This window comes from Saccostrea echinata, unplaced genomic scaffold (genome assembly GCF_033153115.1).
Source record: "Saccostrea echinata isolate AGI-Se365-2 ecotype Australia unplaced genomic scaffold, CSIRO_AGI_Sech_v1 ptg000054l, whole genome shotgun sequence".
In the NCBI taxonomy this organism is placed as follows: domain Eukaryota; kingdom Metazoa; phylum Mollusca; class Bivalvia; order Ostreida; family Ostreidae; genus Saccostrea; species Saccostrea echinata.
The window spans coordinates 60,262,501-60,276,940 of NW_026889803.1; the positions used below are offsets into that span (position 1 = coordinate 60,262,501).

At 36.8% G+C, this 14,440-nt stretch overlaps 1 protein-coding gene and 1 pseudogene across 1 annotated transcript; both read right to left on the minus strand.

Annotated features, from left to right (window-relative positions):
* Window positions 1–655: 655 nt before the first annotated feature.
* Window positions 656–1,862, minus strand: LOC133205530 (integrase/recombinase xerD homolog). Its single transcript, XM_061341361.1, has 2 exons — window positions 1,076–1,862; window positions 656–917 (listed from the first exon to the last, which is right to left on the minus strand). The coding sequence occupies exons 1-2, from the start codon at window positions 1,785–1,787 to the stop codon at window positions 757–759; spliced, it is 873 nt and encodes a 290-aa protein (XP_061197345.1). The 5' UTR covers window positions 1,788–1,862; the 3' UTR covers window positions 656–756.
* Window positions 1,863–5,414: 3,552 nt separating this feature from the next.
* On the minus strand, window positions 5,415–6,292 carry LOC133205073 (uncharacterized; annotated as a pseudogene).
* Between the last annotated feature and the right edge of the window lie 8,148 nt (window positions 6,293–14,440).

Genomic DNA, 14,440 nt, shown 5'->3' on the forward strand with positions numbered 1-14,440 from the left:
TAAAAACAACTTCTACTGACTCAAAAGAACAAGGGGTATTAACTCTACTACCATTAAAATACAACACAACCCAAACATACAATGCCTGACAGCCAGCCGTGATTGCTGGACGCCTGTAATTTATTTCTGTTTTACATATTAAACATAATCATTACTATACACATAAACTAAAATGCAGAAAAACATAACACTGACTTTCTTTTCTTTACAAGACTACAAAATGTTTTAAAAATACAAAAACCAACTGCAGTACCCCCCTTTACATAGCATCAGGGCCGGCCAGGCAAAAACTAGAGATAAAAACGATGAAAATCGATGCAAAAACTCTAGAAAACCTGTGTCCGTTGCCAGGTGCCGCTGGACGCATGGGGAGTTGTGAACGGACCTCACAACTTTCTGACCATATAAAAGTATATTACAAATATTATAATAATAATAATAATATAGACATGAAAAATAAAATTTTTGTCTAACTCGTGCCGCACGGCGGCTAGAAGTGAATACCTGAATTACCTTCCGAAAGCCTGTTCTTTACACTCAATAACTATTAGCTAATAATAGAACCTTCCATTATAATGCACTATGCCGTCAATACAATATTTTCCCGCTATTACTGGCGAACCGCGGGAAAATATAAGTATTAGCTCTACTACCATTAAAATACAACACAACCCAAACATACAATGCCTGACAGCCAGCCGTGATTGCTCTAGAAAAACACAAAGAAAGGGGTGTAAACAACTGTGAATAATAATATTAATAAAATAATTTCAATGACCTTGATACCATAAGTCGTTTATCCAAAGAATCTACAATGGCACTATCACTTCTCCATCTACCGTGCTTTTTCAAACATCTCTCATCCACATTTGAATTTGCTGCCACAGTCACCCCACCTGCCCTTAAAGAATGAATTCCTATGTTAACATGTTCACCCATAACTGTTTTCAACAATGATACAAGATTGCTTCTAGTTGATGTATAACTAAGTTTTTTGTTTTATATATTAATTTACAAACATCTTTTGACCTAAAAATTGGTCTAAATAAGAAAAATTGTTTTTCATTAATTGGACCCAAACGTTCTAAATATCTCTTATACATATTGACAGGACATGCAGACGTTGAACCTTTAGCAACCAGGACTTCGCTTCCTTGTCTGTACTGATCTGTTTTTGATTTTGTAATAGAAAGCACAAGATATTCATCATGTACAAGCACATCATTAAATGTTAAGGAAATAACTTCGTCAAACCCAAGAAAACCAGCGAAACAAAATAAAATCATAGTAAGATTTCTGACAATTAGCAAATCATTTTCATCAACGAATTTATCACAAAGTTCAATTAACACATCCTTGGTAATAGGCTCTTTTTTCTGGACAACACGACTAGCTTTCCGTCTTGCGGCTTCTTGTAGAGATGTAACGTAGGAATTCTTCGTTGGATCTGGTAAACCTGCACATTCGTGAGCCCACTTAATCGCATACACGGCAACGTTCACAGGGTGTAACTGTTGAGATGATCCGTTCTGTAACAAATCCGTCAGGTATAATGCCACATGCGTAGGACTTGCCGGTAACGCACTATGTTCTTGAACTTTAATGAAATTTTCCCATCTCTTAAAAGCGTTAAAGTAGGATTTATTAGTGTTATCGCTTTTACTTGACAAAATCCAACTGCTTAAATATGGACACAGATCAGCCAAATAACTTCCAGGTTCAACGCCATGTTTTTCTGCATTTCTTTTAATGCTGTCATGGAGTCCTATTCCTGTTAAATATGTCATCTGTATCAAAATGTTATTTTCAGAAAAATCATGTTAAATAAAAGACCCTTTTTCCCAAATATTCCATTATTTCCTCTTCCCCTGCAAACTGCATGAACATTTTGTATTTTCGAAAAATTTTTAACATAATGTTTGAAATTTCTCTCCTTATCAATCTACATTGGCCAAAACGGAGCGGATTTCCACTCCGGAATTACCAAAGTACAATTGCATTTGTCACTCTCAAGTTTCCTTAACACTAAAGGAATTAATTTTGGCGGCGGTACAACCCAGTTCAAATGATCAGTCCACATCTGAGAGAACGCATCAACAGCGATTGATCCTGCACACCTGTACTTAGAATTAAAATTCTCACACTTACTGTTATGGAGATCTCCGAATCTATCGCATGTATGTGGTCCCCAGGTATTGTCCACATTGTTTAACAGACCAGTCATCACAGTCTGTCATTCTACTCAGTCTGCTTTTACGTTTTCTGACCTACGTATCCATTTACCTGTTATCTGAATATCCTTATTACTGCATAAACTATGCACTGACATTGCAATGTCTTGTAACTTTTTAGCTCACCTGAGCTGAAAGCTCAAGTGAGCTTTTCTGATCACATTTTGTCTGTAGTCCGTCTGTCTGTCCGTCCGTCTGTAAACTTTTCACATTTTCGACTTCTTCTCCAGAACCACTGCGCCAATTTCAACCAAACTTGCCACAAAGCATCCTTGGGTGAAGGGGGTTCAAGTTTGTTCAAATGAAGGGCCACGCCCTCTTCCAAGGGGAGATAATTAAGAATTTGTGAAAATTTGGTGTCATCTTTTAAAAATCTTCTTCTCAAGAACCATTGAGCCAGAAAAGTTTGTACTTATGTGAAACCTTCATTACATAGTGTAGATTCAAGTTTGTTCAAATCATGACCCCCGGGGGTAGGGTGGGGCCACAATGGGGGATCAAATTTTTACATAGGAATATATAGGGAAAATCTTTAAAAATCTTCTTCTCAAGAACAACAAAGCCACAATTAGTCATACTGATATGGAATCATCCTCAGGTAGTGTAGATTCAAGTTTGTTAAGATCATGACCCCCAAGGGTAGGGTGGGGCCACAATGGGGGATCAAAGTTTTACATAGGAATATATAGGGAAAATCTTTAAAAATCTTCTTCTCAAGAACAACAAAGCCACAATTAGTCATACTGATATGGATTCATCCTCAGGTAGTGTAGATTCAAGTTTGTTAAGATCATGACCCCCAGGGGTAGGGTGGGGCCACAATGGGGGATCAAATTTTTACATAGGAATAAATAGGAAAATTCTTTAAAAATCTTCTTCTCAAGAACAACAAAGCCACAATTAGTCATTTGGTATGAAATCATCCTCTGATAGTGTAGATACAAGTTTATTTAAATCATGACCCCTGGGGGTAGGGTGGGGCCACAATGAGGAATCAAAGTTTTATATAGGAATATATAGAAAAAAAATCTTCTTCTCAAGAACAACAGAGTCACAATTAGTCATATTGATATGGAATCATCCTCAGGTTGTGTAGATTCAAGTTTGTTCAAATCATTACCTCAGGGGTAGGGTGGGGACACAATGGGGGATCAAATTTTTACATAGGAATATATACGGAAAATCTTTAAAAATCTTCTTCTCAAGAACAACAAAGCCACAATTAGTCATATTGATTTGGATTCATCCTCAGGTTGTGTAGATTCAAGGTTGTTCAAATCATGACCCCTGGGGGTAGGGTGGGGCTACAATGGGGGATCAAATTCTTACATAGGAATATATAGGAAAATTCTTTAAAAATCTTCTCAAGAACAACAAAGCCACAATTAGTCATATTGATATGGAATCATCCCCAAATATTATAGAATCAAGCTTGTTCAAGGCATCCTCCAGTAGTAGGGTGGGGCCATAATGGGGGATCAAAGTTTTACAATAGAACATATACAGGAAATGTCTTTAAAAATCTTCTTCATTCTCAAGAACAACAAAGCAATAATCAGTCTTATTGATATGGAAGCATCCTCAGGTAGTGTAAGTTCAAGTTTGTTCAAATCATGAACCCCCACCCCCATCTCATCCTCAGAAGGTTTATATTCAATTTCATTCAAAACATGGCACCTTGGGGTAGGGTATGCCTAGAACAGGCGATCAAGGCTTTATATATGAATATATAGGAGAAATATAGGAGAAGAAATCTGCTGACGAATAACAGCAGGGCCATATTGACTCAGGTGAGCGCTGTGGCCCATGGGCCTCTTGTTCTTCTTGCTCCCTACTTTCAATATAGGTTGCACATTTTGATTATCAGAATTGATCTCAACAGATTTGCCTTCAACTTTATCAACAGATTTTGACAAGATTCTATTTACTGTCTCAAGTTCTCTCCAAGTAGAACTATCCCATTCGTTCCAAACTCCATACCACTCAAATTCAGTTTGTTCACCCTCTGAACATATAGTCAAATGACCTCCAAAACCCGTGTCAGATGCATCACAATAAATTGTTGCTTTATTTACATCAGACTCTGTCAACTGACTTAAACAACGTACCACTGTTATTCATTTTTTCAACAGATGTCAACCAAAATTTTAGTTCACCAACCGTTTCTGCAGACAGCTTTACTCTCGAATTCCAACTGGAACGCGTCAGAATGCAAAAGTATAAATACCTTGTGTGTAGTCTAACATCATAACCCAATACTGTTTGCACTGAAATTATTTGTCCAACCACAGATACGATATTTTTAACATCGAACCAAATACAACCAGAATCATAACCTTTCAAAATATTTGCAATACAAACCTTGAGTTTGTTGACCCTAGGTGACGTAACCATTATTTTGTTGTTTATTGTATTCCATACAAACCCTAACCATACTAATTCTTGTACTGGCTCCCAGTGACTCTTGTCTGCTGCAACAAGAAACCCTAATCTGTCTAAATCTTTCTTAATTTCTAAACTCACTGGTTCGTGTAATGTTGAGGCACCGCCCATCCCATCATCTAAATACATGACAATCTTGTAACCTTCTTACCTCCAAAGCTTCACCACCTCTCTCATGACTTTCGAAAATATGTATCCTGCTGTACTAAGGCCAAATGGCAGAACTTTAAAAACATAATACTTACTTTTCCATTTAAAACCTAAGTATTCTTCATCTAGTTTATGCATCCTAATGTGATGATATGCACTTTTTAAATCAAATGAAAAAATGAAATCACCTGATTCAAATAAGCTTTTTGAAACAGAGGCATTTTCGTATTTGTGCTTATATTTGAATAAATGAGGATTGATATGTCGTGCATCTAATACCAACCTTTGTTTTGTTTTGTTACCCGCTACCGTCAATGGATATATAACCCTTGGTTTATTGATATACTCCACTATACAACCTTTATTGAGTAACTTTTCAATTTCTTTATCTACAAACTCACCGTTTTCTCACGCAGATCGATTGTTCTTAAGTTCTATGGGTTCTGGTGTGGTAAACAACGGCATTTTACAACCCTTCTCAAGAACGTCCAAAATATACCTGTTTGCACCAATCAAACGCCACTGACCTATATTCTCCCGTAAATGACCTACAGGTGAAGTATTTACACCGCATGATTGCTTTTGTATTGTATTGTCATAATACTCACCGTCATTTTTCTGCTTAATCAAATGATTATATTGATAAACAAATGTACTTATCTTATTATCATCTAGTTTTTCTTTACAGTCCTTTCTCCAATGACCTCTTTTGTTACAGCGATAGCAATGCCCAGGCTTCCATGTAGATGCATTAAGTGTTGTCTTTGTCGACACTGGCTTTGGGTAGGGCCTAGTAAAATCCCTCAGATCTTTTCGTCTCTTTGCCTTTTCTTCTTTTACTTTCCTCTCAGCCCGAGTCTGTGCTTTGGTAATTCTCTTCTCGTCATCGGAATCTGATGCGATGGGGTTTTTAACGTACTCATCAACCGCTCTCCATCCCGCCTCTGAAGAATCTGCAAGTTTAATTAATTTTTGTCTGTGTTTTATAAAATCCACACCTTCTGCTATTTTACGTTGAGCGTCTTCAATTTTTCTTTCTTCCAAATGTTCACTGGCCTCCTGCATTTTAGATAGTACTTTTACGTTGTGTTTGTGCCACGTGTTTTGAATTTATAGCCGTCGGCCACGACTTGTTCAATTCTAGCCTCCTGTCTATCGGCAATAGCTTTTTGGTTCTCATTTATTGTTTTCTGCATCTCTGTAAGCCTATTGTCGAGAAGCTCCGAGAAACTGTTCAGCATTTCATTATTCGAAGCGCGTACAGTATCGTTGATTTGTCTTTGAATTGCTTGGGCGTCCATTTTTGTCTAACTCGTGCCGCACGGCGGCTAGAAATGAATACCTGAATTACCTTCCGAAAACCCGTTCTTTACACTCAATAACTATTGGCTAATAATGGAACCTTCCATTATAATGCACTGTGCCGTCAATACAATATTTTCCCGCTATTACTGGCGAACCGCGGGAAAATATAATTAACTGAGATGGGATTAACCATTTTACCATTTGAATCTGTGGAGCGTTCTTATAATGATGTTCAATGAAGCAATACGTATCTTTTTTCTACTTTTGCTGTTTTCACTGAATTTCATTTTCTTGTTGTGTGACAATAATAAAGAAATAATGAATGTTCTTTAATCCAATTTAATAAAGCATGAATAGCTTCCTGCAGAGTGGGCACCAAAATAAAGATTGCAAACAGTGTTGCTGTTTGACATATAGTAAGCTACTAAATTGACACTAAAAGGAAATGGCATGATCACATTAACGAGAGCATATAAATGTTCTATGGCAAAAAATTATTTAGTTTTTTCCGCCGCTGACATTTCACTTTGTCATTTGCCACACAAAGACAATACAAAAGATGTTAAAATATCGTTTCTGTCATTTACCCACGAGTCAATATCACATGCACATTTTTGTGACCCATCTCATTTACAATATCGTCTTTTACTTTCAGTGATTCTCTCCTTCCCACAGCCTGTATTATTTTCCCAATATTATTATCAGAAATATTGTTTGTTTTTATCAATGTGACTAATTGATCTACAAGGTGATTATCAATGTTTTTTCATGGTGCAAGAAATTCTTTGCAATTCTATACACCTTAAATGCTTCATTTTCTACAAACTGTTGGTGTTGTTCACAGCTACAGACAGACATTATAATGCTATAATAAAGTTAACAGCGGACATAGCACATATCAAGTATGGCCACCATCCCCCTTTCATTCATGTTCAAACTCCAATAAATTTATGTATCATGTTATATAAATTTACTAATTATACATCGTACATTTAATAAATATCTATCTATCTCTCGAAACTACTCGCCCTCAAATATTGAGTATTCTGAGTAGGTTAAAAGGTATTTAAAAATGTAGAGGAAAGTAAGTTTCAATAGGGTGAAAAGAAAATAGTATGTTATTAGTGAAGATAAAAGTTTAGAAAAACAGTATTCACAATTAAAAGATATAAAGCACTTTTATATAATTAAGGTCTGAGGTGATTCAGTTTGCCGACCCCCAGTTTGAAATGTTCAACATCTGGAAGTGAGACAACACTGCCCGGCAATCTGTTCCACTGAACTATTGAAAGTGGGAAAAAAAGAGTATTGATAAACATTTTTTTTTGTAGTTGGTACGGGAAAGAGATGAACGAGTAGTCCTACTGGGGGAATGAATTGAATTGAGGGGATGGCTACCAGACCATGTATGATCTTGTACATAAGTACAAGCCTTGCATCAGCTCTCCTTTGTTGTAAACTTCGCCAACCTAGATTGTGTAGCATATATGAGACACTTGATGTCCTACTATAATCTGACAACACCCACCTTGCAGCTCTGCGCTGTACTGCCTCAATTTGGCTAATATATGTAACCAAATGAGGTCCCAAACGCTGGCAACATACTCAAGCTGTGGACGTACCACGGCCTTGTATGCCGTTGACCGAAGCTGCTGGTTCCTGGTTGGTATGTTTCTACGTAAAAAGCCAAAGGAGCTGTTGGCTTTGGTTGTAACCCGGCTGATGTCCTTACTCAATTCAGGTCATCCGATATATCGACACCCAGATACCGAGCTGATGAGGTACTCTTTAATACCTGACCATGAAGTATTTAGTTGGTACGAATAGGGTATCCGGATGTCGTTACATGAATAACGTGACACTTACTTGGATTGAAATCCATATCCCACAAGGTCTCCCAGTGCTCTAGTTACTTAAGATCCTGTTGGAGCATTGACTGACAACCCTGTCCGTCCGTAGTGATATAGATGACAGTGTCATCTGCGAAGAGTCTAACCTGCGACTTCACATGCTCCGGCAAATCATTAATATAGGCGAGAAAAAGGATGGGACCAAGGACTGAGCCCTGAGGGACCCAAGATGTAACGGGGATGGATGCAGAAAACTCGCCCTCTATCACTACCCTCTGGAAATGGTTACTGAGGAACCCCTTGATCCATGCTAGGTTTCGGCCTCGAATACCAAACTGGTGTAATTTGAAAAGTAATTTGTTGTGCGAGACCTTTCAAAAGCTTTGCTGAAATCTAGCAGGATCAAATCGGTTTGCTTACCGTGCTGGATGTTCCGGACAAGCTCATCTACTAACAACACCAGCTGGGTTTCGCAACTGCGTCGCTCCCTAAATCCGTGTTTGAGATCGTATAAGATGTTGTTCTGTGTAAAATGCCTTACCAAGTTGGATGCGAGAATGCGCTTAGTGTTACACAGTATACAGGTACGGGATATTGGTCTGTAATTGGCCGGTTTTGATCTTTCCCCTTCTTAAATAATGGACTTACATTTGCTGTGCACCACTCTAAGTAATATACATGTATCATATGAGAGCTGGAAGAGGATTTGAATCATTGGGCTTACCTCATGGTGCAGGTTCTTTAATTAAATCGGAGGGATCTGATCAGGGCCAGCTGCTTTGTCGGTCTTCAGGCTTTCAACAGTTTCTCTATGCCTTCTGTGTTTATCTGTATTTAAGGCATGTGGCTTCTTGTTGGGGAGGATTCATCTGTAATGGAGGTATATTCAGCTGAGTGAGGGATACTGTTATGCTGGTCACTCACCTTCATGTTACATAGCTGGGAGAGGGAAAGAGGAGATTTAGGGCTACAACCGACTGAAACTGCCGGTTTAAAATGTCAGCCTTCTCTACTGATGCAGATTTGAGGGTACCGCCCTCGTTAAGTGGTGACACACCACACGAGTCCCTCTTTGCATGCTTTAGAAAGGTGAATAGTTTTTGGGGGGCATAGGTTTGTTTAGAGCTTACTTCTGAGTCAGAGACCTAATCCTCCAGTTTATCCAGGATGTTGTTCACATGCCTATTATATGAAAGTCTTATTTGCTGTTGTACGAGATGTTTAGTACTTTTATAATGCTATTTATCCTCTGGTATTTTTCTTGGTCTCTGTCTGTAAAAGAGTTTATCACGTTTTCTAATCAAACGTTTGATGTGAAAATCAATCCAGGGTAACTTGTACTTTCCTCTGGTCCTTATAGATGGTACAAAAGCTGATAAACCCTCTGAGATTTTTTTGTTTGAAGTCATTCCATAAGTAATCAGTATTTGTATATGTATGTACATTCATGAGAACATGATCTTTATATTGAGCAATATGGTGTCTAATCCCATCTCAGTCTGCCTATTTGCACAAATGGACATTTCTAGGCTTAAATTTGCTTACCTGGGGTCTTATGTTTGTCTCTCTGTACACAATATCATGGTCACTTAAACCAGGTAAGGGTACCACTTTACATACCAGAGTTGGGCGATTTGTCAAATACATATCAAGAGTATTTTCACCTCTCGTAGGGAAACTACCATTTGCTGTAGATTATTTTCTTGTATGAGCTCTATAAAGTACTCATATAAAGCTGTATTTCTCCAACTAGAGTCAATGCTATTTCTAACCCAATCATACTTCGGCATATTAAAGTCACCATTAGCCAGATGATGCAACCTGGATAGCGAGATGTTCAGTTCGACTAAGCTCTGTTCATCTGCTTCCTCTGGTTTGTAATAAGCACCTACATATGATTTGCTACCATGCAATACAACTGTGACCCATAACAACTCACAGTCAGTTTCCAGTTCAGAGGCTCTTGAGGCTGTAAACTGTTTACGAACAAGTATAACCCGCGTGGCGCAGTGGTTAGAGCGTCTGCTCTAGAGTCGCGGCGTAAGGAGTTGATCCTTACGTCGCGGGTTCGATTCCTAGTGTGGGACGTGGAGACTGGTCCTTCGGATGAGACCGTGTAAACCGAGGTCCCGTGTCGCAGTAGGTGCTGGCACGAAAAAGATCCCTCACTGCTCAATGGCCGTAAGTGCCGAGTATATGACAAAATTTGCAGCTCTCCACCGGCAAGTGGTGGCGTCTCCATATGAGTGAAAAATTCTCGAGAGGGACGTTAAACAACATACAAAAAAAACGAACAAGTATAAATACGCCCCCCCCCCCGTCTGGTTGTAACGCTACCGCTTCGAAATACAGTATTACCCATGTTTACTGGAAATACCTCTGTCAGCTATATCGGGTTTCAACCATGATTCAGTACAGTACCTACTACAATATCAGGGGAAACAGTATCTATAAGATTTTCGTACTTACTTTTTTATTACAAGTAGACCTACACTTGATATTTAAGGTCTTTAGGCCACTACTAACACTATCCTTACTACTGGTACTTTGTTTTCGACTGCCCTTTTTTGGTGCTGATATAATTCGCGGTGGACTGGATGGTAGGTCTATACTAGGTTCAAAGTTTTCTTGATTAAGAGGAGCATATGTGTTTTCTGACTCTAGGTAACTAAAGGAGAATAGGCCACTGCTGAAGTTTGACATACCACACTGAAAACATACCCATCAAGGGCTTCATAAAGCTTTGAGTTTTTATTCTGACAGGGTTCAGTTCAACATCACATGCCAAAACAATGAGCATAAGACTCAAGTAATTAGTATTATAATTAGCTCTGTTGGCCTTAGTAGGATACTGATTGGTACTCCCTGTCAGGTTTGATGAAGCTTTGAGAATGGAAACATTAAGAAAATTTCTGGAACTTGGAATGGGTTGAAACGAAATTTCATGACGACCTTGACCTTGTATTTCTCTAACCTCAAGCTGATCATGAGTATTCTTACTCAGGAAACGGGCTAAAAGCCAAATAATAAATGTAAACGGGACCATAATTGTTTGTTATACTGCAAGATCTTAAAATACAAAGTTCATATTTCCCGACATATTGGGAAAATGAAAGTAGCTCACAAAAAGTAAGGCTATAAGCTATAAAGAATTATTAATAATAATTGTATATACATTTTCTTAAGGATCGGTGAAACAGACGGTCACACAGTGATCTAATACACCTTACAAACCATTAGATCTAAACTTTCCTGAAATATCCGAGATTTTGGATAAAATTCTGGGAGCTGTGAAGAAGAGCTGTTAATAGTTAACGCACGCGCACCATCATTCCCAATATTCAACAATTCAATCAAGCAACAAATATAATAAATATGAAATAATTGTTTTCTGTTTGTGTTATCTTATTCATTTTAAGTCGGAGTGAGCTTCCATACTACGCGAAGAATGTACGGAAAATTACCGTTAATCGAATACTAATCGAAACTATTTAGGTTTTCCTTATAAATTTATCGGTAAAATTTGTATATTTATTCCTCACTGAGAGCATGGTGACAACGGACCCAAAGTTCAATTTGTACTTCGTAATAAATTTGCTTACATGAAAAGAGAAAATTAATGAATAAGGTATTGTTCAAATACAATTAAAGCTGTTAAAATTTTGTGCTTTAATCAATACATTTCAGTCTTTTGTGTCAAATACTCGGCTTCATAGGGCTTTTAAACCTAATGTTTACAACAAAAAAAAAGAAAATTAATTTATCATTAAAATGTGCATATTCGCTGCTTTTAACCTCGACGGAAATGAAATGTGAAATAAGAGCACCTGAAGTACAATATCCATGACATAGTATAAGAGGTTTCACAATAAACGTCAATTAATGAAATTGTTATTTTTCAAGTTTTTACAAAGAGAGCATCTACTTCTGCTCCAAAGCTAAATGCGGGCCTGTAGGCCGTCCGTAGAAAGTACAATATATCATTGGAATTTTTCTGTCGGTAGTGGTATAAATTCAATTCCTCGTGCTTTCGCAGGATTTCATCTAGCAAGTATATTTTATTACATGTATGTATTAATACCCCCCTCCCCCTCCCGGTTATTCATAGAACAGTTTATTGTTAGGCAGTGATATTAACAAAAAGAACTTATGATAATGTTTGTATTGAACCTAAAATATTTAAGGAAATTTTATTGTATAATGATAAAATCAAGATAAACAAATCATCCATCTTTTGGAGGAAAATGGTACAAATGTGTGATACGTTTTGTAAGTGACATAATTGGTGAAAACAACGACTTTTTAAGTCATGAAGAAATAGTTAAGTTTTATGGAATAAATGTTTCTTTCCTGGATTACATGTCTTTACGAGTGGCAATACCACACAAATAGAGACTATTAGAAAGAGAAAAAGCAAAAACTCGTTTTTAATAGAAATACATTAACCCTTTCTGTAGATGATAAGAAATGTCTTATTTTAAAAGTACAGTGCAAAGACTATTACTGGACTATGATAGAACAATGGATTGAGCAACTAACTTGTATCACAAAATGGGAAAACATTCGATAGGTTTTGTTTGTTTGTATGTTCTTTAACGTCCCTCTCGAGAATTTTTCACTCATATGGAGACGCCACCACTTGCCGGTGGAGAGCTGCAAATTTTGTCCTATGCTCGGCACTTACGGCCATTGAGCAGTGAGGAATCTTTATTGTGCCAGCACCTACTGCGACACGGAACCTCGGTTTATACGGTCTCATCCGAAGGACCGGTCTCCACGTCCCACAGTGGGATTCGAACCCGCGACGTAAGGATCAACTCCGACTCTAGAGCAGACGCTCTAACCACTGCGCCACGCGGTCCATTCGATAGGAGTATTACAGAATCAGATATGAAGAATATCTTTACCATTTCCTTTTCATGTAATAGTGAAACTTGCTTGCAATATATTAATTATAAATTAATTCATAGATTTATAGCACATGGAAAATTATTATAGAACGTGGGTATAAATAAATCACCATTATGTAAAACATGTAAGGAAATCGACACAAATAGAACACAGGTTTTATTTTTGTGAAAGTATTAAAGCATTTTGGAATAACTTTTTGAACTGGTGGAATAGTTTCAATTTATGTTTTATCCCAGATATTTCATGTCAAAATGTGATATTTGGAATTTGTACAAGTACTTACTGGTATAACAAGCCTCTGAATTTTGATTTTTTTTACTGCTAGCAAAATACTATTTATACCATTAGAAATGCACAAGAGAGTTGTGAATGTACATGTAATTTGAATTTTATTGTTTTTAGAAAAATATTAAGGAAAAAACTATATAATAAAATTTTCTATTTTGTGGTAAGAGAAAATTAGAGGATTTTTACAATTAATGACAAGAATTATTAGGAAGTCTGGAAAACTGATTAAAAGTATTTTTATACATGATAAAGCCCAAAAACATATTCAATAGTAGATTTATTTATTATACAATATAATGTTAAGTAATATTGATTATATATTCTTTGTGCAATGTTACATGTATGTATTTTATCTTAATTTGTAAAATGTAGGATAAGATTAAAAAATAAAATTGTCAGTTAAATAATATATCAATATATATAATTTATTTCAATATAGTTTTAAATTGACAATTTTATTCTTCATCCGATAATTTATTTATAAGGATTTTGCTTTTGATGTACATGTAGCATCTCTCTCGATTTGGGAAGACTCGATTACCAAAACTAGTCTGGATGCACAATCATCATTGTTTATAAGTAGCAGGCCCGTAGGAAGCAATTTCAGTTTGGGGGGCACTATCAACTACCAATAATTCCTTGATGAGCAAAAAAAAAAAAACCAAAAGGTCATCAGACGTTTTTATTGATTTATTGATTTAAACATATTTTATTGAGTAATTCAATAAGGATTGGGCAACAGAGAAAGCCTATGCACACCCTCTCCTTGTATAATAGGTCAATACACTGACATTGAATAATAAGACTTGAACATGGAAATAAACTTGCTAATAATAGAAAATAAATATTCACAATCAAGTATTATTCATCAGTATCATAAAAAAAGATGATAACCCCCTAATTGTATACAAACTATCTACCAGGTCTTCCAACGATCTATTGGAATTCCCATGGGTACCAATTGCGCGCCGTTATTAGCAGACCTTTTTTGCATTCATATGAAGCAGAATTTGTCCAAAATCTTGTACGCGAAAAGAAGAAAACACTTGCTGTGGCCTTCAACTTGACATTTAGATATATCGACGACATTTTGTCAACTAACAATGGCTATTTCCATTCTTACGTCGATACGATATATCCTGGTGAGCTTGAGATAAAAGATACCACAGAGTCTGACACATCTGTTTCATATTTGGATATTCTACTTGAAAAAGACGTTAATGGTAATCTAAGAACCAAGCTTTATGATAAACGTGATGACTA

Excerpts from the sequence above, each read along its gene's own strand:
- LOC133205530 (XM_061341361.1), bottom strand. The coding sequence starts at position 1,787 with ATGACATATTTAACAGGAATAGGACTCCATGACAGCATTAAAAGAAAT. Across the intron at positions 918-1,075 it reads GAGATATTTAGAACGTTTGG|GAATTCATTCTTTAAGGGCA; the intron begins GTCCAATTAATG and ends ATGTTAACATAG.